Below are 25,724 nucleotides of genomic sequence, written 5' to 3' on the forward strand. Positions count from 1 at the left end.
TGCTTTTTCTATTCACTAAGTCACCTGCATAATCAGCATCTGCATATCCTCTTAGCTCGAAGGATCCACTTCTTGGATAGTAAAGGCATAGGTCATCAGTTCCTTTGAGATATCTTAGTATTCTTTTCACCGCAGTTAGATGGGACTCCTTTGGATTTGATTGAAATCTTGCACATAGTCCTACACTAAAAGAAATGTCAGGTCTACTGGCTGTTAAATATAATAGAGATCCAATCATACCTCTGTATTTTGTTTGATTCACACTTTTCCCATTTGGATCAGTGTCTAATCTGGTAGCAGTTCCCATGGGAGTGTGATTTACTTTGGCTGATTCTAGCTCATATTTCTTTAGGAGTTCCTTCACATACTTTTGTTGGTGTATCATGATTCCCTCCTCGGTTTGCTTGATTTGTAAACCAAGGAAGAAGTTGAGTTCCCCCATCATACTCATTTCAAATTCACTGCTCATCAAGCTTGCAAAATCCTTGCACAAATTTTCATTAGTTGCTCCAAATAATATATCATCAACATAAATTTGAACTACTAACAAGTCAGTTCCTCTAGATTTTAAGAATAAGGTTTTGTCTATTCTACCTCTTTTAAAATCATTTTGAAGGAGGAACTTTGATAATCTCTCGTACCAAGATCTAGGGGCTTGTTTTAGTCCATAGAGAGCCTTATCTAATTTGTAAATGTGATTTGGAAATTCGGGATTTTCAAATCCAGGGGGCTGTTCCACATAAACATCTTCCTCTAAGAAACCGTTTAAGAAAGCACATTTAACATCCATTTGATAAAGTTTAAAACCCATGAAAGCAGCAAAAGCAATTAAGATTCTAATGGCTTCTAATCTAGCAACAGGTGCAAATGTTTCTTCAAAGTCAATGCCTTCCTGTTGATTATAACCTTTGACCACTAACCTTGCTTTGTTCCTTATGATTGTTGCATGTTCATCTTTCTTGTTCCGGAACACCCATTTTAGCCCTATCACCTTCTGGTGCTTTGGTTTGGGTTCCAAGTGCCATACCTTGTTTCTTTTGAATTCATTTAATTCTTCTTGCATGGCAATGATCCAGTCAGCATCTTCCAGAGCCTCAGTGTGATTTCTTGGCTCAAATATGGAGAGGAACGCGTGGAATGCGCAAAAGTTCCTTAGTTGTGACCTTGTCTGAGTTCCTTTTCTGATGTCACTCACAATGAGTTCCATTGGGTGGGACTTTAGATGCTTCCAAGGTTTAGGTTGAAATTGAGCTACTGGTGTTGTGGCATTTTCGTCAGTTCCTTCTATGACCTGAGTTCCCTGTTGGGGTTCCTCTGGTGTTGTTTCTGGATCTTCTTGGTTTTCTGCTTGTTCCTCTAGTACGGGAACTTCTTGATTTTGTTGAGCAGTTCCTCTTGCTGTGTGTTTGCTTATTTGGAACTCCTCATCATTTTCTGCAGCACGAGATAAACCAATCTCGAAAAATTCTTGTTCCTGTACTATGTCAGTTTTGTTAGATTCATCAAATATTATATGTACACTTTCCTCAACACACATAGATCTTTTGTTATAAACTCTATAAGCCTTGCTATTTAAGGCATATCCTAGGAACACTGCCTCGTCGCTTCTTTCATCAAACTTCCCGAGAGCTGCTTTTGACATGCTTTTGTCATTTGATCATCTCAATTATCACTCTCTTTAATTTTTATAGAAATTAAGAGAGTGGTTGTTGTGTTCTTTCATCATGTTCATATAAACACTTATGTTAATGAAACCTTATAAAACAATTCGTTAGGTTCAACATTTATGTATATATATCACTAATAAATCAGTTTCTCTTGAAAACAAAATATGTTAATTTTAAAATCAGTTTTCAAGAAGGGACTTGACATTGTTCTTTATAAGAAAAAAAGAAGTCATCTTCTGTTTGGAACAACCTACGTCCCATATGTGCAACAACATAGGATTATATATAATTACCTTATAAACAAGCTACTGGAGAAAGAGTCTCCTAAAAATCAATACCTTTCTGACTGGTTGTTCCTTTCAAGAACCAACCTTCTCTGAGTTCCTTTGTCGATGTCATTGATAAATTGATTGAATGAATGTTGTAGTGCACACAGGAACTCGATAAATGAATCTGGCAATTTCTCTACTACTAGAGCAGTCGTGGAACTTGTTGCATGATATTGATTGATCGAGTTGATCTTCAGCTTCATGAACTGGAACTTGAACCTTAGTTTGAAGTTCCTCGACATGAGCTTATGTAGCTGGCTACTGTTGCTTTTAATAGTGACATATTTTATCATTAGAAACTCGATTAGTTCTACAGGAACTTGCGAGTTCAATATTGAAATAAACTTAAACCTGTTGCTGGGAATAGTCATGTTAGTTTCAATCACAAGTAATATATTCACTTATTTCAACGCACATTTTTATATTTGTTGTAAACTCTGGATCATCTTCAATAACCCCTAGAAATATCAAATTATTGTTAGGAACCAAATTGTGATCCACAAAGTATGTGTTCCCTCTTTGATTCCCTTCAACTATGACATTTATTACTGATGATGTAACTTATTTATAAAATTACCAGAGAAAACATAATTTTGGAAACTCTAAACAAATGTGCATTAATTACTCGACAATAAAAATTCACAATGAAACAGGAACTTGACTTACCAACTTTTCATTTGGAACCAATCTTACCTTAACTGTCAAAAGTTATAAGTTTCCACTGTAGGTAGCAACCAAACGATAATAGTGAATTTTCTTTCATAGAACAATCATTGTCGAGATATAACGAGTTGTTCCCCCTTAGTTGTAGCCACCTCATTTTTCATGTTACAAGTAAGCTAGAACATGTTCCTATGGTCTTCATGACCATTCTCCATCTTGAGTTATTTTAATATGAGTAATCTGGGAAAAAATAACACTCAAGTGTAGTACTTTTGTGCAAAGTTATGATTAGCAGGTTAGTCTAAAATAAATATATATATACTCAAACATAATAACAAAATATGATGTTCCTGAAAAAGTTACTTCACGAAAGAAACATGAAACATATATTTTGTTCCATGGAACTTAAGTTAACAAGAACCAAGAACTTGGACATGAAAAACTTTGACACCAAAAATTTGCTATCAAATAGTTTATGCACCATTTATCAAGTTACTGTAACCTTGAGTTCGCTGATTGTTTCACCAGAACTTAGGAAGAGTTCCTTTGATCAATCAAACTTATTATTATGAATTTTATACATATTAAATTCCAAAACAAAACCTATAACACAAATAAGGTTAGTTTGCACAATAATTTAAGAGAAACAGGTTTATAAAAAAATTCAACATTAATTAACACAAGTAAAATGAGGGAACAACCTTACTAGCATTTCACATGATTGAGTTCCTTTGAGATGTTCAAAGTGACTTCCCATTATATAGTGCATGTGAGTTGATTCGTTGATATGACCCATCATATTTGGAAGGAACTTACATGCTGGTGGAACTGGAACTAGTTTACATCTGAAGTTCCAAGTTCCGAGCCTGAGTTCCTCTTCACTATTCCAACGAATCTAATGGATTTCCAACTCATTTTTCCTTGGTGTAATTCTGATGTTGTTCCTTTACTTCATACACACACTCAATCATGAGTTATAAACCTGTAAAAATCATTTCTCTTCTACTACGTTCCATAATCATGCATTAGTAGTAAATATATGTAAGTAGCATAATTTAGAAGATTAAAGTATACAAAAATTGTAAACTAACAGACCTGTAAACAATTAATGGTCTTGGGAACCTGACATGATTTCAGTTCCTTTCTTTTTAGCATTAGCATCTTAGAAAATGATTATCTTAAACTGCTGGATCTAAGATTCAACATGCATACATGTAATAAATATTCAATATACTCATAATACATGGAAAAATCGTTCTTTGGACAATAAATGATATAACATTAGATTATGTAGCCCAAAGAATAAAGTTCCCTTCGCAGGGAAACCAAGTTCCAAGAGTGGCTATATGCATTGTTCCTTTGTCTTGTTCCTTGAACCATTCTTATTAAACAAATAATGCATAAATGTAAAATCAATTTTAGAATCTGAAATTTGTCTCACAAAAACATATTTGAGAAGATCCAAAATCGATTAAACAAATTCAAAATACATTTGAATAATTTTCATAAAACGTTGTCAGGAACTTGAGTTAAATAAATAGCGTATGCATATAAAGATCTCAAAAATTAGATGTTTACCTTAAATATATCATTAAGGATCTTTTAGTTGCAGCCTTCATCTGTTCCTTGGAATGGTGCTGGAATGAGTTCCTTTATCTAGAAGTTCCTCTTCGGATTTTGATCCTTGTTCTGAAGTGGGGTGCTGATGTAATGTATCTTTAATAATGTCACACCCTCATGAGTTACTAAGTGTAACTCGTGGGTCAACAGTGATCTAGTGAGTTCCTCAATGTGGAACTTATATTCATAGGAACTCTGACATATTAATGTGCATCTTTGTTTGTTCCTGTACCAATTTCTTTGTCAAGGGAACCCAACAGATTTGGGTCCCTTCTTGTTAGTAGTAACTGTTAAGAAAATAATCAACACAATAACTACTACCAAGATACAATAAGCCTTCATATAAATGATATTCAATATATTCATGAAGCATATAAAATAATAGTTCTTAGGCAGAGAAAAAATAAGTAGGATATTTTGTTGCCTAAAAATTAAAAAAACTCCGAGTTCCACAAATATGCATTTTTCAAAATACGTTTCCTTGACATAATTTTAATGTACTGAAGTTAAAAAAAAATTGAAAAATCATTTATTAAATATAGATTTTAGATTTTTCAAATTTAATTTTAAATCAAAACAAAACAGAAGTTCCATTAGAAACAATGCAAGGAACACGCAATAAATTAATGTATGCACACAAAGAAGGTCTAAAGGAATAGATATTTACCTTAGAAGATCGCCTGTCACACCTTGACTGACTTTTATTCAACAATAAAAGTCAGATCTGCCTTGTTCCTTTGACTGGGTAGGATCGAGTTCCTTTCATCAAGTTTCTTGTAATTGTTCCTCCTTCCAGGAACTTAACTCAGCAGGGTTGCCTGCTTATCAGCGAGTTCCGGCTCTGATACCAATTGTTATTTGGATGGAACACTACAAGAGGGGGGGTGAATTGTAATATGGAATTTGCTAGCCAATTTTTGCGGAATTATAAAGAACATAAGCAAGTAGAGAAACAATGCAAGAGAGATTTTACGAGGAAACTTTCCAGGGCCCAACTGGAAAGAAAACCTCGACCCACTAGGGATTTCAACTCAAACTCTTTTCACTATAGGGCAACAACTCAGTTACAATCCTATAAGAAACTTGGCCATTACTTGAGTTCCTCTACGAACTCAAGTTCCCAATAGTTGTTCCCTCAAACAACTACGCTCTCACTGACTTCCCTAGAAGTCTCTCTTGACTCTTAGACTTCACTCAAAGCCTCTCTTCTTCTCTCTCATAGACTTCACTCAAAGCCTACCCAAATACATATCAGGAACTCACTCACGTTCCTGCCCCATACACATCAGGAACTCACTCAAGTTCCAGCCCAAAACTTGATACAAGAATTCACTCAAACCCTTTACCAATTCCCCATTACAAGAGTTCGCTCAACCCTTGACCAACTCTCAAAATATTGATGATTGATAATTTATTAGTATCCCTCTAGTATGTAGCACATGAAAGAACAATGGGGAACTTAGAACTTCGAGGAACTTGGAACTAATGGACTGACTCAAGAACGTGGAAACCAAAACATATTTCTATTAAAACGTTTTTCCTCTTAAACCAGACCTACTGGAAAGACTGTGAGAGTCAGACAGTTTGGAATGAATGCTAAGATCTTCTTTTATAGTGTTGAAACTCCTAACCACTTCCCCCTTAATCTCCTCAACTGACGACCATGTTGCCATGATTTTAGGCATGTTCCCATGACCTATTCAGTTGCTGAAAACGTGGGAGTCAAAGCTGGAAGTGCCTGAATTTTCTCAACAGAATTTCCTTTTGAAAGAACAGAAAATAGGAAAACGTGATTAAATAAAATCCTTGGGGAAAAAGAAATGTTTTGTAAAATAGGATCCAAGGTGTATTTTCCAAAACATAACTATTTCATTTTATTTCTTCACAGTAAAATTCTATTTCTATTTTATAAAATCTTTCTTTATAAAATATTATATTTTATAAAATCTTTCTTTAGAAAATATTCTGTTTTATAAAATCTTTCTTTAGAAAATATTAATCTTATATTAGAGAGACTTTATTTTACTATTTTAAGATCACATTCAAAGTTCCTTTTAGTACCTTGTTCCATAATCTTTCAAGCTACTACATACTTACATGAATCCTAGAAAATAAACTCTTATTTCCTGTCTTCATGTTCCATGCTGCTCCGCATGTTGGTTGTTCCACCTCTGGAACTTCTCGAACCATGTTCCCATCAGGAACTTATTTATGCCTGCTTGATCAGTTTCTCTGATTGTCCAAGTCTACATGCTTTGGCCTTCTCTTGTTCCTGCTCTGGAACTCCTGGTTTTCTTAGCATAGAAACTTAAACATTTATTAGTTAAGTTTGCCTGTCATCATCAAAACCATGTGGGTTAACAAATTCCCCCTTTTTGGTGATGACAAACCAAGCAAACTTAATAGAGAAAATAAATCCAACATGCATAGAAATCTTAAAACAAAATATTTACAAGAGTTAAAAGAATATACATAGTTGTAACATACTTGAGAAAAGCAGATATTTGAGACTAGGAACTCAAAATATTTTGCCTTCAATGTTTGCCTTTCTTTTCCCCCTTTTGGCATCATCAAAAAGGTTTAGCTAATAATATTAATTTAATCCCATCACAGCACCATACTAACGAGAATGGTTAGTCAGAATCAGAGACAAAGCAAAATATCTCCCTCAATGTTGTACTGTTTAGACAATCATACTCAAGCGAATAGAATTCAAAGTGAAAAGAAATTATCATAAGCCAATGTTCCTTAGCAACAAGCAGAAAAGAAAGAAATAAGTTCACCAAAAAAGAAAAACAGAAAAGCAAAATAAAAATTATACATAAACACCATCAATTTGTATTTTGCAGGGATAGGCAATTTATGAGGTAAAGGTTAGGCATGGGTCATGATTTTAATGAATGTATTCCTTTGGTCACTTGTTTATCTGCATGTCTCCTTCTTTACGGACTTTCAACTGAAGATCCTCTCCATAAAATACACCATTGTTCCTTTCTTTCTTCTATTCTTCTTTAGCAGTACGTATAAATTCTTTGAAGCTTTTTGATAGTTCCTTGATTCAATTTTTGTAGGAACTTACATTTATGGTGTAAGTTCCCATGTGAATCTTGAAGGAACTACATAATTTTTGAGATAATTCTTTAAGGTATAGACAGCTTCATTTGCATTTCAACTTGGAAACTTGAAATGCTTGTAGGAACTTATGATCCCTTCTCTTTCTATTTTCACATATCTCTCCTTTTATTCCCCTCTTTCTTTTTCGATTTCTTTTGTCTCCTTTTTTTTTTTTTTTTTTTTTTTTTTTTTTTTTTTTTTCATCTCCCTTTTGTTTTTTCAAAATGTACATTAACGCTCTATTAATCACCTTCCTCATTAGTTCCCCCTCAGTTGTTGCTGCATCGATTTAGTGACAAAGGAGGAATATTTTGTAGAGGGTTTTTGTATAGTGATGAATTTTTGAGAATGTTTTTGAAGAGAAAAAATAAATCAACGTGTGGTATTGATTTGGCTTTTGTGGTTTCTAATAGGTTGATATGGTAAGAGAATATTGGGAAACATTTTTGTGAGGAACAAAACTTAATTGGTGCATAAGTCTTTTAGGATATAGGTGAAAGAGATTTTAAGTGTTTTAGGTGTTTATGATAGATTGAAACATTTAAAAGATAAAATTTTATTTTATTGGGTGTAACTTAACAAAAGATGGAACATCCTTGAGGAAAATTGAGATCGGCAAGGAGTCCTTTCTTAAGCAAATACGAAAAATTGTAAAGGAAAAAGAATAAACGAAGATTGAATCAAAAGAAAAAATATAAAAAATTGCTTGTCGTACTAGTAATAGGAACACACAAAACAACATGGCTTATGACTCTTCTTTTTACCTTTTCATCAGTTAGCACAAGTAATTATGAACCAAAATACGAGAAATTAGGAGAGTCCTTCACAATGTACAATTCTGATCTATGTTCACACACAAGAATTGCGTGGGATTAATTTTACCAAAAGCTAAATACTTACAGTTTTGCCATATTTGGGGAACTTCAAGGAAAATATATCCAGCTTGAATATACTGAGTTCCAGTCACATTTTCTCGTGCTTCTGATCAAGAGTTATAGGATGGTAAAATGCGACTTTCGGAGATTTGATTGGAACCTCTCGCTTAGACCTATGGATATGGCAATATTTGGTCTATTAGCGGTTAAATATTGGACAATTTAACAATCATACCTCTGAAGCTTTGTGTATGGCTCACAATCATCCCTTAGGAACCTTCATCTAGTCTTGCTCGTGTTCCTGTGGGAGTGTGATGCGTCTCTGCATTCTTACGCTCATATTACTTTATGAGTTTAGTAAAGTACTTACACAGAGATTTGTTAGTTGTACCAAAGAATATATAATCAGTGATAAATACGTACAACAACCAAATTATAACATGCATTCATATGAAGGATTTTTTTTTTTTTTTTTTTTTTTTTTTTTTTTTTTTTTTTTTTTTTTTTTTTTTTTTTTTTTTTTTTTTTTAAAGAAAATTCATGATGCATGAAGAATAATTCTTTGGAAAAATAAGCTATAATGCGTTTTCCTTTTACAGCACAAAATATAAGTGTGACACATTTACTTTAAGCATACATAAGTGCCTTATTTAAATATGTGTATGCGTTCCAAATCAACAACCTCCAATGTTTTACAACGGTAAAGGGCGGAGGGCAGGACAGTGGGACTCCTCACGCGAGCAAAAATTTCAAGTTCCCTGACTCCATGGCATATAGGAAAAGATATCCAGGATTTAAGATGAGAACGACTCATATTGGGAAAACAACTTTCGCCACATTCGAAACGGTTGAATTTTCCCTTGCCAAAATGAAGTCTATAAGTGGTTAAATAGGTGGAGCAACATTGTTTCAATAAGTTATCCACAAATATCTTGAAAATAGGGAACGAATGAATACGATGTGGACGGTGCAAACAATGAGAAATAGGCGAGTCGTCAAAGTGAAGGCATGTTACCAAAGTGAAAACACCCTTCCAACGCTTTGACAATACACTAGTAACAACGGCATCCTTAGAAGGAAGAAATGAAAGAATGTCGGCCAATAAATAATCCGGTAAACTGCTGATCCTATCTTTTACAACCTTAATACCTTTGTCACTAGTACTACATTCGACTGATTTGGGTTTCAAGGGCGTCAACACATCACACAATTCCAACACAGAAGTTTGACACCTGAAACATTCAATCACAAAATAATCTGCATCATTATGCTTTCAACGAGTTCATATTAATTGATTTTGCGGTGGTATTTTACTTTAGGCTATGAGAAGCTATGACAAAGGTAATAATTATTAACACACAGAAGCCTGACACCTGAAGAATAATCCAAAGAGTTTATATTAATTTACAATTCAATTGAATAGCTGACAAGGTTGCTTCATTCTTCATACTCATAAATAAAAATCTTAACTTTAAGGAGTTTAGGATAATAGGATGAATCTAATAAAAACGATTAAAGCTTTCACCTTTATACATAAGAGATTGCCCAGCAAATTACAATTAAATTCAATGAATTAGAAATACGCAGACATAAACAGATTAGATGATGATAGAGGAAATCAAACCAAATCACCTGGATGCATCCATCTTCTCCGATCTGCAGCTCAAGACCGAGAAATAGATTTGATGAAAATAACTTACTTGTACTACAAAATTTACTGGATTCTAAACTAATACGAAGTACATGTGTGAGAATAAATAAGAGGATATGACTTTCCTGGGTATCGAAGAAACCCGATCGAGGGTGGAAGAAGAAAGGGGTGTAATCGGTTAATCTTAACCTACTCGACTACTCGTTGACCCAACCCATTTAAGTACTAGTCTTGTATACACACGATGCGTGCGAAATTATATAAAAACTTAAAATTGTGTTATTGCAACTAACCACAATGAATATTAGACATTAAAAAATCATTCGTAAAGTTCATATTTTAAAACAGTGGGGGCATACAATACGTCAATCTTGCAATCTAAATAGTGTAACTGTGTAACTCATGTCTTTATATGACAAAAAATCAAAATCTTAAACATATAAAATAGAGAAGCTTTAATTAATTTGATCACGTGACTCAAACAAAGTTAATAGATATCATTTAAATATGCTCGATAAACAGATTGATTCATGATGGCAAGAGATAGAAGAAGGAAAAAAAAAATAGAGATCAATAGCTCTTGCTACCATTTAGAGAAGCTTAAGTATTTCATTGAAAGGAGAGGCATTTAAATTTTGATACATGAGCGTAATTTTTAGCTACTAACTAGTATGATACCCGTGCGATGCACGACTTACGAAATCTTATTATTAAACTTGCACTACTCTTGAACAATTAGGATTTATTAACAAACTCGTCGGGATATAAAATTTACAATCATAAACTTAATACATAACACAAACCTTATACGGTAAGTAAAATGAAATCTAATAATAAAGAAGCTACATGTTTTTTAGACACAAAATGATACTTCGTACAACACATATATTATTCTTTATCATATTGGATCACCTTCATATAATATATACGTAGTAGAATATTTCATAATGTTAAAATAAGAAGTGGAATACAATCAAATAAATAAAAGTGAAAATATATTGAATATTTAAAAATATGGAAATATATTGAATATTAAAAAAAAGTGGAAATGTATTGAATATTACAAAAAAATTAAAAACAAAAAAAAGTGAACCTATGTTTTACCAATTAGTCATTGTTATTATTACCAAGTAGTACTCCTATAACTTAGTAACTTACCATATTATCAATGTCATTATCATTATTTAAAAAAAAAATAGAAAACAAAGAAGGGAAAGTGATACTTTGTTTACCACCGAGTCAACGACAACTTTGTTCACTCCGCCCAGCCATTTCCACAATCAACTCACCATCTTCAACTCCCATTTTTTCCATGATTCCATCATTTTAATTTCAATATCAATATCATCCCGGCTTCATAAAACAACAGATGTACAACTTATACCCAAATCAATGCCAAAATAGGAGAGAGAAAGTAGCTCAGATCAACAACAATGGTGGAAATAGCTGCGTCGTCTTTCATGTTTAGATCTATGCACGCATACATGACGATCGATGTTCCAGGCTTCACAGAAAACAGTTCAAGCCCAATTTGACTGAAGACCAGTTAAGTAATTCTTGATCAAATCAATTATTGAATATGAATTAGGTCTTTAGTTTCAATATGTTAATTGTTGATTGAAATTGTTGTTTATCTCAATTTCCAAGATTTGCATTTCATTTTCCTGTTGCTCCCAACTTCTTCCATTCCCAATTAATAAAAAAAATCAAAAATGTTCATCTCCTCTTCATCTTTTCGGTGCAGATGATTCTTTGAATTTTGAATAAATGACGGCTTTGGAAAGAGCGAGAGGTGACGCAATCAGAACAATCGTCGGGTGGAGATGCAAGAATTAACGCTTCCATTTCTGCATGCATCCAAACTGCTTTTCTGGTATATTATTCATAATCTTCAGTAATCTTTGTTTTTATAATTCTAATGTTTTATTTGCCAATTTTTCTGAATTTTGTTGTAAATTGTTTCAGTCATGTTTTTTTAACCAATTTCCAAACAATTATTTATTTGCATGATGGATTGCCACATTAAAATTCAATGACGTGAATTTTGTGTAATTTTATGTGAATTTTGGGTTTAAACGGTCCAACTAACTGCATATTCCATGTATTTTACTTTTTTGAAATACCCATATTTCTAATTATGATAATGGTTTTATTTTTTAAAATACCGCAAATTTTGATTATTTTTGAAATACCCAAGTGTATGTGTTCAATTTTATGTACTCCATAGTACATATTTATGTGTATCAGTTTGTATACATCCTAAAAAATAATAGGCAATTTTTAGTAAATAAGGTAACGAATAAAGTACAGCTGAATAATTATAAGACACAAATCATAATGTATCTTTATATCAGTTTGTTATTTATCGTAAAAAGTAATTGTCAAAAATAAAAACTTCATGGTCTTTAACAACCAATAATATTTGAACTACTTTCAGAACAGAAAAAAAAAAAAAAAAAACCAAAAAAGAAAAGCAGAGCACTCCAATGTTGTGCCTCAATAATTGAAAATCCACTGAGTAATGCACTGCACATAAGAAAATAAATATAAATATTTGTGATATTAAATCATATCAATATATTTAGCAAAGAATGAATCAACCATAAATATAATTATGAATGAAATAGTACCTTGTCATGGTAAATTCTGAAAGACTTCTTTGTATACTACATTATTTGTAGTATTATAAACCTGATTGTCATTGTCACATATTAGGACCTTCAAACCTTTCTTGCTTGTAACTCGCGAGATTGCAACATAAAGTTGTCCATGACTAAAAACGGGCCGAGGTAGATACAAACCGACATGTGAAAGCGATTGTCCTTGGCTTTTATTTATTGTCATAGCGAAACAAACTACCAACGGAAATTGCCTTCGTTGAAACTTGATCGGCAAATTGTTGCCGGTATCCGATGGACTCAAGACCATTCTTGGAATGAATACTTTATGTCCAATGTTACTACCTGAAATGATTTGAGCTTCAACAATATATTTTCCTAGCTGAGTTATTACTAACCTGGTACCATTGCATAAGCTAGACGACTGATTGATATTTCTGAGAAGTATAACAGGAACACCAACTTTCAATCTTATCCGATAATTAGGTAAGCCAGAACATCTAATAGAATTAAGGAACTCAACTGGATACATGTCTTCCATTTCCATATTGTGTCTGCCTGATCAATGGTGTCAGAACTTAGGTACTCTTTCTCTTCTCTTGGCATTAAGGATAGCAAGTAATCATTTATAGCCTCTACATTATCATGAGTCGGGGCAAGAATTGCTCTTTCCTGAAAGTACTTTGGATCCCATAAATTCTGAAGAATAGATGGATAAGTACTATTTACAATAGCTTCCACCGGATTGGTTGCTTCTGTTATCAGGTTGTCATCATGAATTTCTACAGTACCTTCACCATCATTTGGCTCTCCGACCTTACCATCTCCAATTTTCAATATCCACTCAGAAAATTCTCTTATTTCATTATTGTTTGAATCTGATCGTCCAACTTGTAGCCTCATGTTTCTTGTCAACTTTAAGACCTCACAAAAGTTCCACAGATAAGATGAGTTTATTGTAGAAAAAACAATGTCTTGTCTACTTCCCTTCGGAATAACCGGAAGGATTTGTCGGAAATCTCCTCCAAAGACGATTACCTTACCCCCAAAGGGTTGATCTGAGGGTCTTAGAACATCCCTTAATCTTCTAGCTTCAAAGCAGAACTTATTAATCATAGGAGCTTCATCCCAAATGATAAGACTTGTTTTCATTAAAAGCTCAGCCAAATCACTTCCCGGTTTTATATTACATGTTGAGTCTTCTGTTACACTCAAAGGAATTTTAAACCTAGAATGGGCCGTTCTTCCTCTCGGAAGGAGAAGTGATGCAATTCCGCTTGAAGCAACAGGTAGCACAATTTCTCCTTTAGACCTTATAGCAGCACAAAGAGTTCTCCAAATAAAAGTTTTTCCTGTGCCGCCATATCCATATATGAAGAAGACACCCCCTTCACCTCTTTCCACCGCACCCATGATTTTGTTGTAAACTTCTTTTTGTTCATCCGTAAGACTTGAAAAAGGTTTTTCATGCTCTTGATGTAATGCTGTTTTATCATATTGCAATTCATCTTGGATCAACTTGTTTCTCCCCTCTGACATGAGCATATCATCTGGAAACGGTATCATCGGAAAATATCTAAGTGTATTGCCATTACTTCGCAAAAAAAATTCGATTTCAAATAGAGTGTAATTCTTTAGTTGGTCATCTGATAACTCCAAGTCTGCACAAAGTTTAAAGTATACAAATTAAGACAAAAATAGCATATAGATAGTTTACAAAGGTTTATCGAAAAAAAACATACAAATTCTATATAAAAATTCTATATAGTATCATCAGGTCTTAATCTATGTACTATTTGTATTTGATACAAAAATATATACAGACTAATACAAAAATAGTAGTATACAAATAAGACTTGTGTCTTAATAATTAAAATAGTATTTTTGTTATCTGACCATACTTTTTATAAGTTAGATTTTCATATAATATATTTTCTTTGGTAAAACATATTTTATTTTATCTATATATACTTTTTTATATATATATACAGACTAATACAAAAATAGTAGTATACAAATAAGACTTGTGTCATAATAATTAAAATAGTATTTTTGTTATCTGACCATACTTTTTATAAGTTAGATTTTCATATAATATATTTTCTTTGGTAAAACAAATTTTATTTTATCTATATATACTTTTTTTTATATATAAAAAATAATATATTATAAAATAATTTTGACCATGTAATCTAAAGGTGTAAGGTCCTCTCCCTTGATTGACTGTTGAATCTATCTTGCCACCCATTGACGTAAATGCGAACATACCATTATAAGATCTTATATTATCTAGAAATGTCCTACTTTTAGGGTCCTCATTCTTCAAAAGACCACAAAGTGGCAGTGGTGGCTCTTTTAGTATAAGTAGTAGCACTTTTCCTTGTAAACAACACTTAGAAAACTTCGGATCTTTTGGTTCACCTTTTTTTATTCTTCTCCAATCTTTCCTCATACCAGTGCATCGCACCACAAAACTTACAAATATATGTCGGATCTCCAAGGTCCCAATACTCTGTGTAAACATTAAAAATTATGTTAGTCTGCAACTTAATATGCATTTGAAACATGTTAATTAATCTTAAGTATTCTCAAATTTTCATATGATATTATATACCTTGAACTCCTTGTGTAATCATATTCGTTATAATTCCATTGGTAGAAACGGAACTGTTGGCAGACTTGGCACCTATAACATATCATATTATCATGTGTGCGATCAAATTCAAATATAAATAGTATTTTAGGCATAAAACCCTAAAAGAATCTGATTACTTACCAGTCTTTGAAGTAGTAGCACTGGATGGAGTTCTATTTGCAGTAGACTTCATGAGATTTTTGTGTGTCCCTTAATAGTTTACTCATATCCATGTATATTAGTACAGAATATATAAATCAATTAGTGTACTCAATATTATCCTCATTTGTTTTAGTAATAACATACCTTGATCTCCTTGAATATTTTATTTGGTGGAAACGTAGTTATCAGCTCCTACATTATAGTATATTGAACTCTCAAAACCAAATACTTCCAGTTTAGGTTTGTATATTATAATACATAAATCTGATTGTGTTCCTGATTACTTACCACTTGGAGTGCTTTTTGCAATAGACTTAGTGGCAACCCTTTTCTTTCTTTGTTCACTTTCACATTGACTGTAAGCATCCTTCCCTTGAACTTGGTTGTGAATCGAATTTGCTTCATGATACAATATCATTGATAAAGCTTAGCTAAGAGTTTCAACATGTCTTTTAATTCATAGTTCTTTCTGACCATGCCAGATTATATTGTAATGATTAAAATGCGTTGAACTTTATAAAATTAACGAACAAAAAGTAATATATCTGACCATTTGAAATGTCGCTCAGTGGATTTCTCTGACCGGTATTGAGTGATTTTCCTCTTTGTTGCCTTGGTGGTAGTGGTCGCTCTATAACGCAGGATCAATAATTGTCAAGTTTGTATAATGCGTCGTTGCAATAAATAGATAAATAGTTAATGTATAGGAGAGGTTATGGTACTACCGGCATTATCAATTTCTCTTCTTTGGCGCTTCCTTGCCATAATCTCCTTCCTCCTTAGCCTCGCGAATGATGGAAAATTTGGATCCATAGATGAATTATGTAATCAATGTGTAGAAATTTTTAATCCATATAATACAGACCAAGCTATAACATGTTAAAAACACAATTCAACATATTTTTCTATCCGAAATAAAAGCATATCATGTAATGTACCTAAGATTGATGTTATGTATAAAAAAATGAATTTGTCCTGGACTTTTATTGTAAAGATATAGAAATATACAATCAAAATTCCCTAACCCTAGTCAGATTTTCTATTAGATAACCATACATCAGATATGTATAATTCAATGTTAGCATCCATTAAAGAATTTTGAAAGTATAATAAAAAGCAATTTAATCATATTTTAAGTATACATAAAGACATGGTACTATAAATAATTCAGAACATATTTGCATATCTATATACTATAAGATATATGCTAATATACTACGTACTACAATTCTATATATGTCTGATTTCTGACAGGTTTTGAGTTCGATACGTATGCTAATATATTGTGATACATATATAACTTATATGTTCCCTGTTAATTGAATCTTTCTGGATTCTGGAAGCACTTAAACGTTTAATTGTATCTTTCTGGATTCTCTGAATCTTTGAGTGTAATAAACAGAAAAATTGATATTGATTCTTCATCCTATTGTCAGATAGGAGATCTTTGCTGAAAATATTTGTTGGTATATATAGAACCAATATCTGCCACAATTATATATATATATATATATATATATATATATATATATATATATATATATATATATATATATATATATATATATATATATATATATATATATATATATATATATATATACACGATTTGTGACAGATTTTTGAGTGCGACAAATTTTCTAATATATTGTGATACATAACTTATACGTTCCCCTGCTAGATGTATTATTTTAATCCTTGAATATGCTTCTACTGGCTGACCAATCAACGGATGGTCCCCTCGTAAGTGTACAGTGACATCTTATTTTGATTTTTGTAACATGAAAGATTATGGGCTTTTTAACTTGATACTCCGCTTTAGTACTCATAAATCTGATTCTGAGTACTTAAACGTTTTACAGAGTATAAGATTTATGGATTCTCTGTACATTTGAGAACTCATTCATCTATTACTATATACTAAAAGAGACACCGCGAATGACACGTGTCAATTCCTGGTGCGATTTTTTCCCGCCAAAAACTACTTTCCCAAAAAAATGTATCTGTTTGATTTATTTTTATTCTCTACCTTTTTTTATAAACTATTTATGTATGGAAACAAAATTTAGTTTATAAATTATGGCAATAATAGATACGGCGTAATAATAATTATTCTAAATTGGTAATATTTTAGTCAAATCGCTATATTAATAATGGAAAATATATCACTCAATATTTTGGTCAAATTGCCATATTAGCATTTTAAATATGCATATTAGATGAATAAATTTAAACGAGTATGTTAAAAATGTTATAACTATGCAGTAGTTTGGAAGATATTCAGTTAAATATTTTGTGAAAAAAATGATCAAAATCCGTGCATGCACAGGATCTAATCTAGTTAGGAAAGTAATGGACACACCAGTTTTATTATACCAAAAATATGATTCTCTGTACAAAACTTGAAAATTATACAATATCTTTTCAATATATTTCTACTTTTAAAATATTGAGGCACGCACAGATGATCTAAATTTGGTGTACTTTCTATACTATTTTGTCGGTGTAGGCAGCTGGTGTTCCTTTCTAACTCTTAACTTCTTGTTTCCAGTCACCCCGCACCTTGCAGAGATACTGGACTGAACTTTGAATTGGCTTCGTGTGGTTTATCTAGAACTGATTGGATTATCCACCACATATATCCAAGATGTAAGTTCTTCAATTGTTCCACATTTGAAAGCAGGGTAATGAATTGAAATCTGGAGCTTACCTTATGGGGTTCAACTTTTATAAAATTTGTAGTGGGAAAATCCAGAGCGGTGCTCCCGCTATGAACAACTGCTGCAGAGAGCGCAATTGCAAAAAACAGAGATTGTCCAGCAAGTTGGCTAAGACAGGTTATCAAAGATGGGATAACCTCTGCTGCATATCAATCTGATTTGATTTTGGATCATACATGCTGTTGCACCAATCAAGGATCACTCGTGCATTGTGGCTCATCCACACGGTCAGTTAACTCATTATCTTTTCTGGAGATTGTTTCTGTTTTTTACTTAATATGAATTAAATGTAACTTTGCTATCTTTTCTGGATTTTGTTTCTGTTTTTGTACTCATTCACATCCAAGAACTTTTTTTATCAAGTCTTCATCATCATTTAGCCTTACTACAGTGAACTTATCCCAATCTTGATCAAGATTGTATCTAGAGATTTGAATTCTAAATAAAAACATTCTCTCCAAAAGCATCTCTAGTTCCTCTGGAAACGAATCACCCTTACCATCCTATAATCATAAATATAATTGATACAAATAGACAATGTATGATGATACAAAAGAAAATAAAAAAAATTCATAATACTTTTACCAGTAATATTATTAAATTTCAATAGTTGTATACTCTCAATAACTTATCTTTCAAGTCCATTGCCGATATCTGTATAGCCTGAAAAACCTCCCGATCAAACATGACAAAACTGGCTGATCCATTGTCATCCTCAACTGATACAGTCACCTTGTACCTAGCATTTTTTATATATATAAAGTAATATGGTGAATATTCTTAGGTTTATTAAATGATCCTACAATATTCTAGTTATATAGATATGGCAAAATGTACCTTGGTGGCGCAGATTTGACATGTGAATCACATTTTATGCACCAATATCTCCCACCACCTTCATAGTCAACCTTTTTGTTACAACTTTTGCACGAGTTATAATACCAGTTGGTATCCTTTTCAAAACCCACAATTGTAGCAACAGTGGCACAAAAGCATTCCTATAATATAATTTATATCAAAGTTATTAGAAAATCCATTATATCTTTCACTTTCAACATATATCAACTGTTAAAATCCACGGTTGTCTGAGCTAGTGATAAACAATAAAGTACAATCAATTATTAAATGTCATATATACACAATACCTTATTAGTATCAGGTATCTCATCTAATTGCTTACCGTCAGACAATTTCATAAACTCATCTTCTATGGAATGCGAATTTTGGCTTGACAAATGAGTGATACCCAGCGAGCGAGAATCATCCCCATCGGTGATGCTATAAAACAAAATATTGGTATAAATAAAATTTCTGCCACACAAATCATTCATATGTCAATAATGAACCATAAATACACGGATTGAGATATTACCTTTCCTTATAATCATTCACTTCTGAGATGTCCTCATTGATGAATATCTTGGTCGCAAACAGTGAATTACAAAGTGAAACTTGATCTAGTACATGGTATAATCAACAATAATTATTAATATAATACGAATTGAATTTTATCATACACCATGTAATAAATTGTCAAGATGTGAACAAACATGTATAGTATTACCTCTCCATCTCTTTATCTTAACGAATTGTAGTATAATAATAGGACGTCCTTGGATACCCTTTTTCTTGTACTCTGTCATTTGTTCAGCATATTTCCCCCATACAGTACCACTTATTGTATATTTTCTATAAAAACACAACAAAATTAGAATATAATTAAAATACACATCTATTCTCAGAATTAATAAGACACAAACAATCCATACTTTAAATCTTCTAACTCGAACATCACTTTGTAATTTGGTGTTCCATTGGTTGAAGTGTCAATTTTATCGCTCATTGCAGTGCATTCTCCGATAACATCTATCATTGGATAAAAAAGAATACATTGTTAACATATAAAATTGAAGTGCTAAGTTAATATACTAAATTCAAAAAATACTCTGTATTATACCTACTAAAAAAACATCATTGACCTCCTTTTTAAGCATCTTGTCAAAGGGCACAAAGTCAAATCCATACAGTGGAAGTTGTACATTGTCACACTCCTTGACATTCGTTTTGTAGATGAAAACGATTTTGTAGTCATGGCTAGTAGCCCTATGTTGACCGCCTGTTTTTTTGACCAAAAAATTAGAGATAATACGAGTCGCGCCCTCTTTCACAAGATTCTTATAGTTGTCAAATAGATGTTTGTTTATGGTTGCTTGTATTTTGGAGCCCTGTATGTAATATAGTAAATGATTAGCTATTATTGAAAATTTCAACAATAATAATTTACGCAAACAAATAAAAAAATCGACAACAATAAGAAAAACAAACAAATTTAAATTTCAGAATTACGAAGTTACCTTCTCATCCACCAATATTAATTCACGAGTGCCGATTACAGTATGGTCTTTGAAATCCGGTTGTTCCAAAACCTCACAATCCTCACCTTCAATCTCCATGATTCTTTTAAGGGAGTGATATCTTTTATCATAGTGAATGCCATGATATTTAGAATAATAGATAATAGTTACGTTTTACGTAGAAACTGATAATTTAACCCGAAGCTGTAATTCATTTATATAGGGCCATAATGTCGTATTTTTGTCGATTAATATATTATGGAATATATTGTTATAATAAACCTCTGATATTTCATACCTTATATATTGCAGAAGGTGAATTGAAAAAAAGCAAAGATGCCGTATAAGTTTCATCTCCAAAATATTTGATGCTAACATAAATATACGCTGATGAAGATTTCATAGATATTTTAAAATTTCGGTTGGAATTAGTGTAATCATTGAAATATAGTAAGATTAATATTATGTTCTTGGTTGTTTCCATTATTATAGCCTAAAATATAGAATAATAGGCATGTGAATATTAACCTCCCTTTTAATACGGTTATTATTCTCAGGCCTAAACAAATATGTAAAATAATATTATGTTATTTGATGCGTGATACTCCATTATTTTGTTACAAAATATTTGTTGCTTTAATATTTTTTTTAACATTTTTGCCAGATGTTTTCCTAGAAACTTAACATTAGATCAGGAGATATTATTGTGTTTTGAAATATTTGATGCTTTATTTTTAACATAAATATATTTTGTAGCCCTTTTACGGGTCTTATACTTTATAAGTTGACAGCCGTTTTCCTGGAAACTTATGCCATCATAAATATTTTATGCTTATTTTTTTTAGCTTTATTTTTAATATTAAGAGAAAGGACCAATCATGTGGTGACATTTTTCATCACCACATTGAGTTCCTCTCTTTTAGTATAGAATATAGATTGATTACAATCTATACAAATAAGGCTAAGAATAAAGATCACAAAATATATACAGATCGAAGCTAATAAGACAAATCAATTTTCTTGCCAATCAATGGAATCACAATTATGATTGACCATGATTTGATTGTGTATGACTTTCCTTAACTGTCATATATTTATCTTCCACCATTATGGCCCATATGGGTTTCCTAATTTGTTACTGCAGTCACTAAATTATCAAATTTATAATTCAACTAAATTGTAAGATAGAATGGGGGTAGTTTAGTCTTTTGCTTGTGGACACCAAAAGTATTGTTACGAAAATAACCATCCCCTCTTGGCTTATATAATAGAGATTTAACCCGTAAATTGAAGATTTGTACCTGAACCATTAGCAACCGAGAAAACCTATAACCCGATTTGTACTTCATATAACTTTTAATCGAACCAAATCCGTATCCAATCCGATAGCAATCCGAAAACGTGTTTTACCCAATAACAATCGCATTCAACCTGACCCGATAAAACTCGATACTCGATCTAACCCGAACCGGGTCTATTCGAATCCGAATTCAACCAAATTGTTGTTGCCAGTCCAACCAGATTGATTCCGTTATCCAAAAATAACCCTAGTTAAAAAAAAAATTACATGATTTAACCTGAATCTTATTCAGTTACTCTAATTAATCTAACACGAGTTAGCTGGATTGAACTATTAACTATATATATACATCCAACTGGATATGAATATTTATTCTATGTTCTATTTAATTTAAGTAATTTGGAGACAAAGTAATAAAAGTCTAAAAAAGCTTTATTTAATTTGGCATGAAGTAATAGAATAGTAAAGTGATCTGACTTTATCGCAAACTCGAGTATCACTCGATTAATGGTACACAAGATTACAAACTTAACTCTATCTAAATTTGAACCTCAAACCCAATCTGTAATGGACAAGAATCCGATATACGTCTTATCCGAACTTGATCCGTACCCGAGACTCACCGACCCATACTTGACCCGAATCCGAGATTTAGACGATCAGGACATGACTCTTACCCGAAGTAAATAGATCAAATTTAACACGAATCCAAAATACACTTTGTTTGGGTTCCCAATTGGCTCTCAATTGGACCAACAGCCCAAAAGCCCAAATGGCTTCAACAGCAACACCCAAGCAATTTACCCCTCAAAATGCTAATCAGCCACCTACATGGTCCAAGGCCCACCAAGTAACAAATGACCTATGGGGAATTTACTACACAAACTGTTAGGTTATGAATAATATAAACAATATAATTCATGCGGAAAAACCATAAAGCTAGGAATCCAAATTAATTGCCACATAGTCAATTAGCATAATTTAGTATACAAACTATGTGATGCGTGCCTTCCCTAGCTGCTCCCGAACCGAACAAGAACAAGTACAAGACTCCAAATGTCGCCCCTCCGTAGATAGTCCACAGTACGTTCGGATCCGCCTTAGATTTAACCAACTAGAATATTCTCTAAGGTTTTATGTGCACTCGGGAAACTCACAACGGTGATAGGCAAGTATTAAATTCTCCCTTGAATTTAATGTGTTGGAATAGCTTAATAAATTGTGATCATGAACCACATATTTATAGGGTGGAAATAAGGAATTACAATCCTACTAGGAATCAATTAACTAAATCTATTAGGACTCTAGTTTATTAATAATATTAGAATTCTAGGGACAATCAAATACTAAGTATTTCAGATTTACCCTTAATGTCTAATTTTAGTGGATTTAGGAAAACTATAACTTGTGGCCCAAACTACTTGTCGCGCAAGTAGCTTGGCACACAAACTTGCTTAGCATGCAAGCAACCGGCCGGCCAAGGCCTTGCAGCGTGTGGCCTAAGCCCACGTTGCTGCGCTATGCTTGGCGACAACCCACAGCACGCGGCCATGAGGTAGGCGCTGCTCCTCTTGCTCGGCCTAAGCGTGCTTGCTCCACGCGGGATTGCTTGGCGCTGGGCCTTGCGTCTCGCAAGCTCGTTCGTCGAGCATTCGCACGTCGCGCTTCCAATTCGTTTTCCGATTCCAGAATTAATTTCCGATTCAAACAATATTTACGTTTCCGTTAATATTTCCGATTCCGACAATATTTTCCGATTCCGATAATATTTCCGATTCCGGTAATATTTCCGTTTCCGGCAATATTTCCGATTCCGACAATATTTCTGATTCCGGCAATATTTTCAATTTCCGATATGAACCATGTTTCCGTTTCCGGTAGGGTTTCTTAATGTACATATACGAGATTCAGCAAGGCGTGCTCTTACTAGTCTGGAATTTTTTCACAGGTAAATTTAGTTTCTTTACCAGATTTGTATGCAAGTTTGTATAGTAGTATTTGATGTCCTTTTGGATCTCTGGGTTGGTTTGTCCATCTGTGTTTTCCTGACTGCTGCTTCTTTCTTTCTTTCAGGTATCCGTCATTGCATTTGTATTTAATGAACTGAAAATCGCCACTAAGGTTTTGCAAGGTGGACAATCAAATTCTAACATGGCTAGTAATGTGCACCCAAGTTTATGCCCTGTGTTGATCCTGTTATCAAGGCTTAAGCCTTCACCCATTGCAAGTGAAGCAGGAGACTGCTTAGATCCTTTCCTATTCATGCCATTTATACAAAGGTGCTCAACACAAAGAAATTTGCGTATTCGTGTCCTTGCATCAAGAGCACTGACAGGTCTGGTTTCTAATGAGAAATTGCATATGGTCTTGCTTGATATTGCCTCTGGGTTGCCAGATTCTGTCAATCAAACAGATAATACACAAAGCTGTCACACACACTCTTCTGCTCAGTTTAACGCCATTCATGGGATACTCTTACAGTTAAGTGCCCTTTTAGATTCCAATTGTAGAAACCTTGCCGACTTTTCACTGAAATATATGCTTCTCAATGACTTAATCAAGAAACTTAATAACTGTTCATGGATTGGAAGTCCCACATTGTGTCCATGTCCCATTCTCAATTCATCTTTCTTGAAGGTACTTGATCATATGCTCAGTATTGCTGGAACACGCCAGGCAAGCAAAATTTATGATGTCATTTGTAGCTTTCTTTCAAAATTTTCCTTAAGAGTGCTTGACTGAAGAAACTGAGCTATCATTCCATGATCCAACTGCTGTAGAACTTCGCAAACAAGCTGCAATATCTTATTTTCACTCTGTTTATCTATATGAAGAACATGCTGTTGAAGGAATCTCAATGCCGAAACAGTCTTCTCCTGTTAATACACTGACGGCAAAATCTGCTGTTAATGGTTTTGGTGTTGAGGGAAAACTAACCTGTTATATGTCAGATGCTTCATATGAAGAAGTACGTCTGGCAACATTAAAGTGGCTTCTCCAGTTTGTTAAGACTACTGCAAAAGAGGTGGGTGATGATCAAAATAGCAGTGAGGTTGCGGCAATAGCTCACTGGGCAAAGGCTAATCTACAAACAACTTTGATTAGTCTCTTGTCCTTGGAAACTAATCATAAATGTCGCTACTATATTCTGAGGATTATCTTTGCTTGGAACCTGTTGCAGTTTCAAAGATCAAGTAATAAATATCCAGGAGACAATGTATGTATTGGAGAGATGGATTTTGACTCAGTTGTGCACTTTTGGAATAAATTGGTTTCCATACATCATACATGAGTCTGTGAGACATACAAAAACTCTGGAAACACTTATATGTTGCTTTGGATTGTGTGTAAAGCGGTTTGTGAGTTCTCTTAGGAGCATTCGAGTTGGACAGATGCTCCCATTTAATTTATGCGGATGGATCAAACATTTTGTCTGCCTTATCAAGCAGTACAGTGATGCATCTCAGCAAGTAAATTTGCGCAAGGCTGCTGCAGAATCACAATCACTGGTGGCATCTGGATTGTTGGAACAAGCTGAATTTATCAGTTCCCTTGTCACCAATGGCAGCATTCCTTCTGAAAACTGTCAACAGGAGTTTGAGTTACTGAATTCTGCTAACATGTTGGGCTATCTTATATTGGATATCTGGTTCACATGCATCAAGTTGCTAGAAGATGAGGATGTTTTCATCAGAAAGTAGCTTGCATTGGAGGTACAAAAATGTTTCCCTCAACAGTTACCGGGACGTTCTCTTACAGTTGTGGTTCCTTCTCAGGTGGAAAGAGTGATTGAACTTTGGCCACTGGGATAGGTACATTGATTATCTTTTGAGATGGATATCAGATGCTGCGAGCTATAATGGTGATCTTGTTCGACGGGTTTTTGACAAGGAAATCGACAATTATCATCAAGAGAAGTTGCTTATTTGTCAAATTTGCTGTTCACTTTTTTGGGGTCATGGAGAGGTCACTTCTTCAGTCAGTTGACGCTTGCTTGCGAACATATAAGGAAGATC

At 33.2% G+C, this 25,724-nt stretch overlaps 3 protein-coding genes and 1 long non-coding RNA gene across 4 annotated transcripts; 1 reads left to right on the forward strand and 3 right to left on the reverse strand.

Moving 5' to 3' along the window:
- Positions 1-7,542: 7,542 nt before the first annotated feature.
- LOC130459152 (F-box/LRR-repeat protein At4g14103-like) lies at positions 7,543-10,066 on the reverse strand. Its single transcript, XM_056837287.1, has 2 exons — positions 9,901-10,066; positions 7,543-9,500 (listed from the first exon to the last, which is right to left on the reverse strand). The coding sequence occupies exons 1-2, from the start codon at positions 9,912-9,914 to the stop codon at positions 8,915-8,917; spliced, it is 600 nt and encodes a 199-aa protein (XP_056693265.1). The 5' UTR covers positions 9,915-10,066; the 3' UTR covers positions 7,543-8,914.
- Positions 10,067-10,667: 601 nt separating this feature from the next.
- Positions 10,668-11,971, forward strand: LOC130466054 (uncharacterized). The gene is made up of 2 exons (XR_008926073.1): positions 10,668-11,464; positions 11,664-11,971. It is a non-coding gene; the product is annotated as an uncharacterized lncRNA (long non-coding RNA).
- Positions 11,972-13,008: 1,037 nt separating this feature from the next.
- Positions 13,009-15,739, reverse strand: LOC130465547 (ATP-dependent DNA helicase pfh1-like). The gene is made up of 4 exons (XM_056834348.1): positions 15,623-15,739; positions 15,479-15,526; positions 14,806-15,049; positions 13,009-14,198 (listed from the first exon to the last, which is right to left on the reverse strand). The coding sequence occupies exons 1-4, from the start codon at positions 15,737-15,739 to the stop codon at positions 13,009-13,011; spliced, it is 1,599 nt and encodes a 532-aa protein (XP_056690326.1).
- Positions 15,740-19,105: 3,366 nt separating this feature from the next.
- LOC110778607 (uncharacterized) lies at positions 19,106-20,507 on the reverse strand. Its single transcript, XM_056834349.1, has 7 exons — positions 20,409-20,507; positions 20,012-20,279; positions 19,824-19,920; positions 19,619-19,743; positions 19,427-19,511; positions 19,200-19,332; positions 19,106-19,144 (listed from the first exon to the last, which is right to left on the reverse strand). Exons 1-7 carry the CDS (start codon positions 20,505-20,507, stop codon positions 19,106-19,108), a joined length of 846 nt encoding a protein of 281 aa, XP_056690327.1.
- Positions 20,508-25,724: the final 5,217 nt, after the last annotated feature.

Source organism: Spinacia oleracea, chromosome 1 (genome assembly GCF_020520425.1).
Source record: "Spinacia oleracea cultivar Varoflay chromosome 1, BTI_SOV_V1, whole genome shotgun sequence".
NCBI lineage: Eukaryota > Viridiplantae > Streptophyta > Magnoliopsida > Caryophyllales > Amaranthaceae > Spinacia > Spinacia oleracea.

Bases quoted from the DNA above. Each gene is read 5' to 3' on its own strand.
- LOC110778607 (XM_056834349.1), bottom strand. From the start codon at position 20,507: ATGGAGATTGAAGGTGAGGATTGTGAGGTTTTGGAACAACCGGATTTC. The intron at 19,744-19,823 runs GTATGGATTGTT...GTGTTTTTATAG, and splicing joins TTCGAGTTAGAAGATTTAAA to AAAATATACAATAAGTGGTA. The intron at 19,512-19,618 runs GTAATACTATAC...ACCATGTACTAG, and splicing joins TAAGATAAAGAGATGGAGAG to ATCAAGTTTCACTTTGTAAT.
- LOC130465547 (XM_056834348.1), bottom strand. From the start codon at position 15,739: ATGAAGCAAATTCGATTCACAACCAAGTTCAAGGGAAGGATGCTTACA. The intron at 15,050-15,478 runs GTATGTTATTAC...ATGTTTACACAG, and splicing joins AAATATTCAAGGAGATCAAG to AGTATTGGGACCTTGGAGAT. The intron at 14,199-14,805 runs GTATGTTCGCAT...AACTTTGTGCAG, and splicing joins TAATATAAGATCTTATAATG to ACTTGGAGTTATCAGATGAC.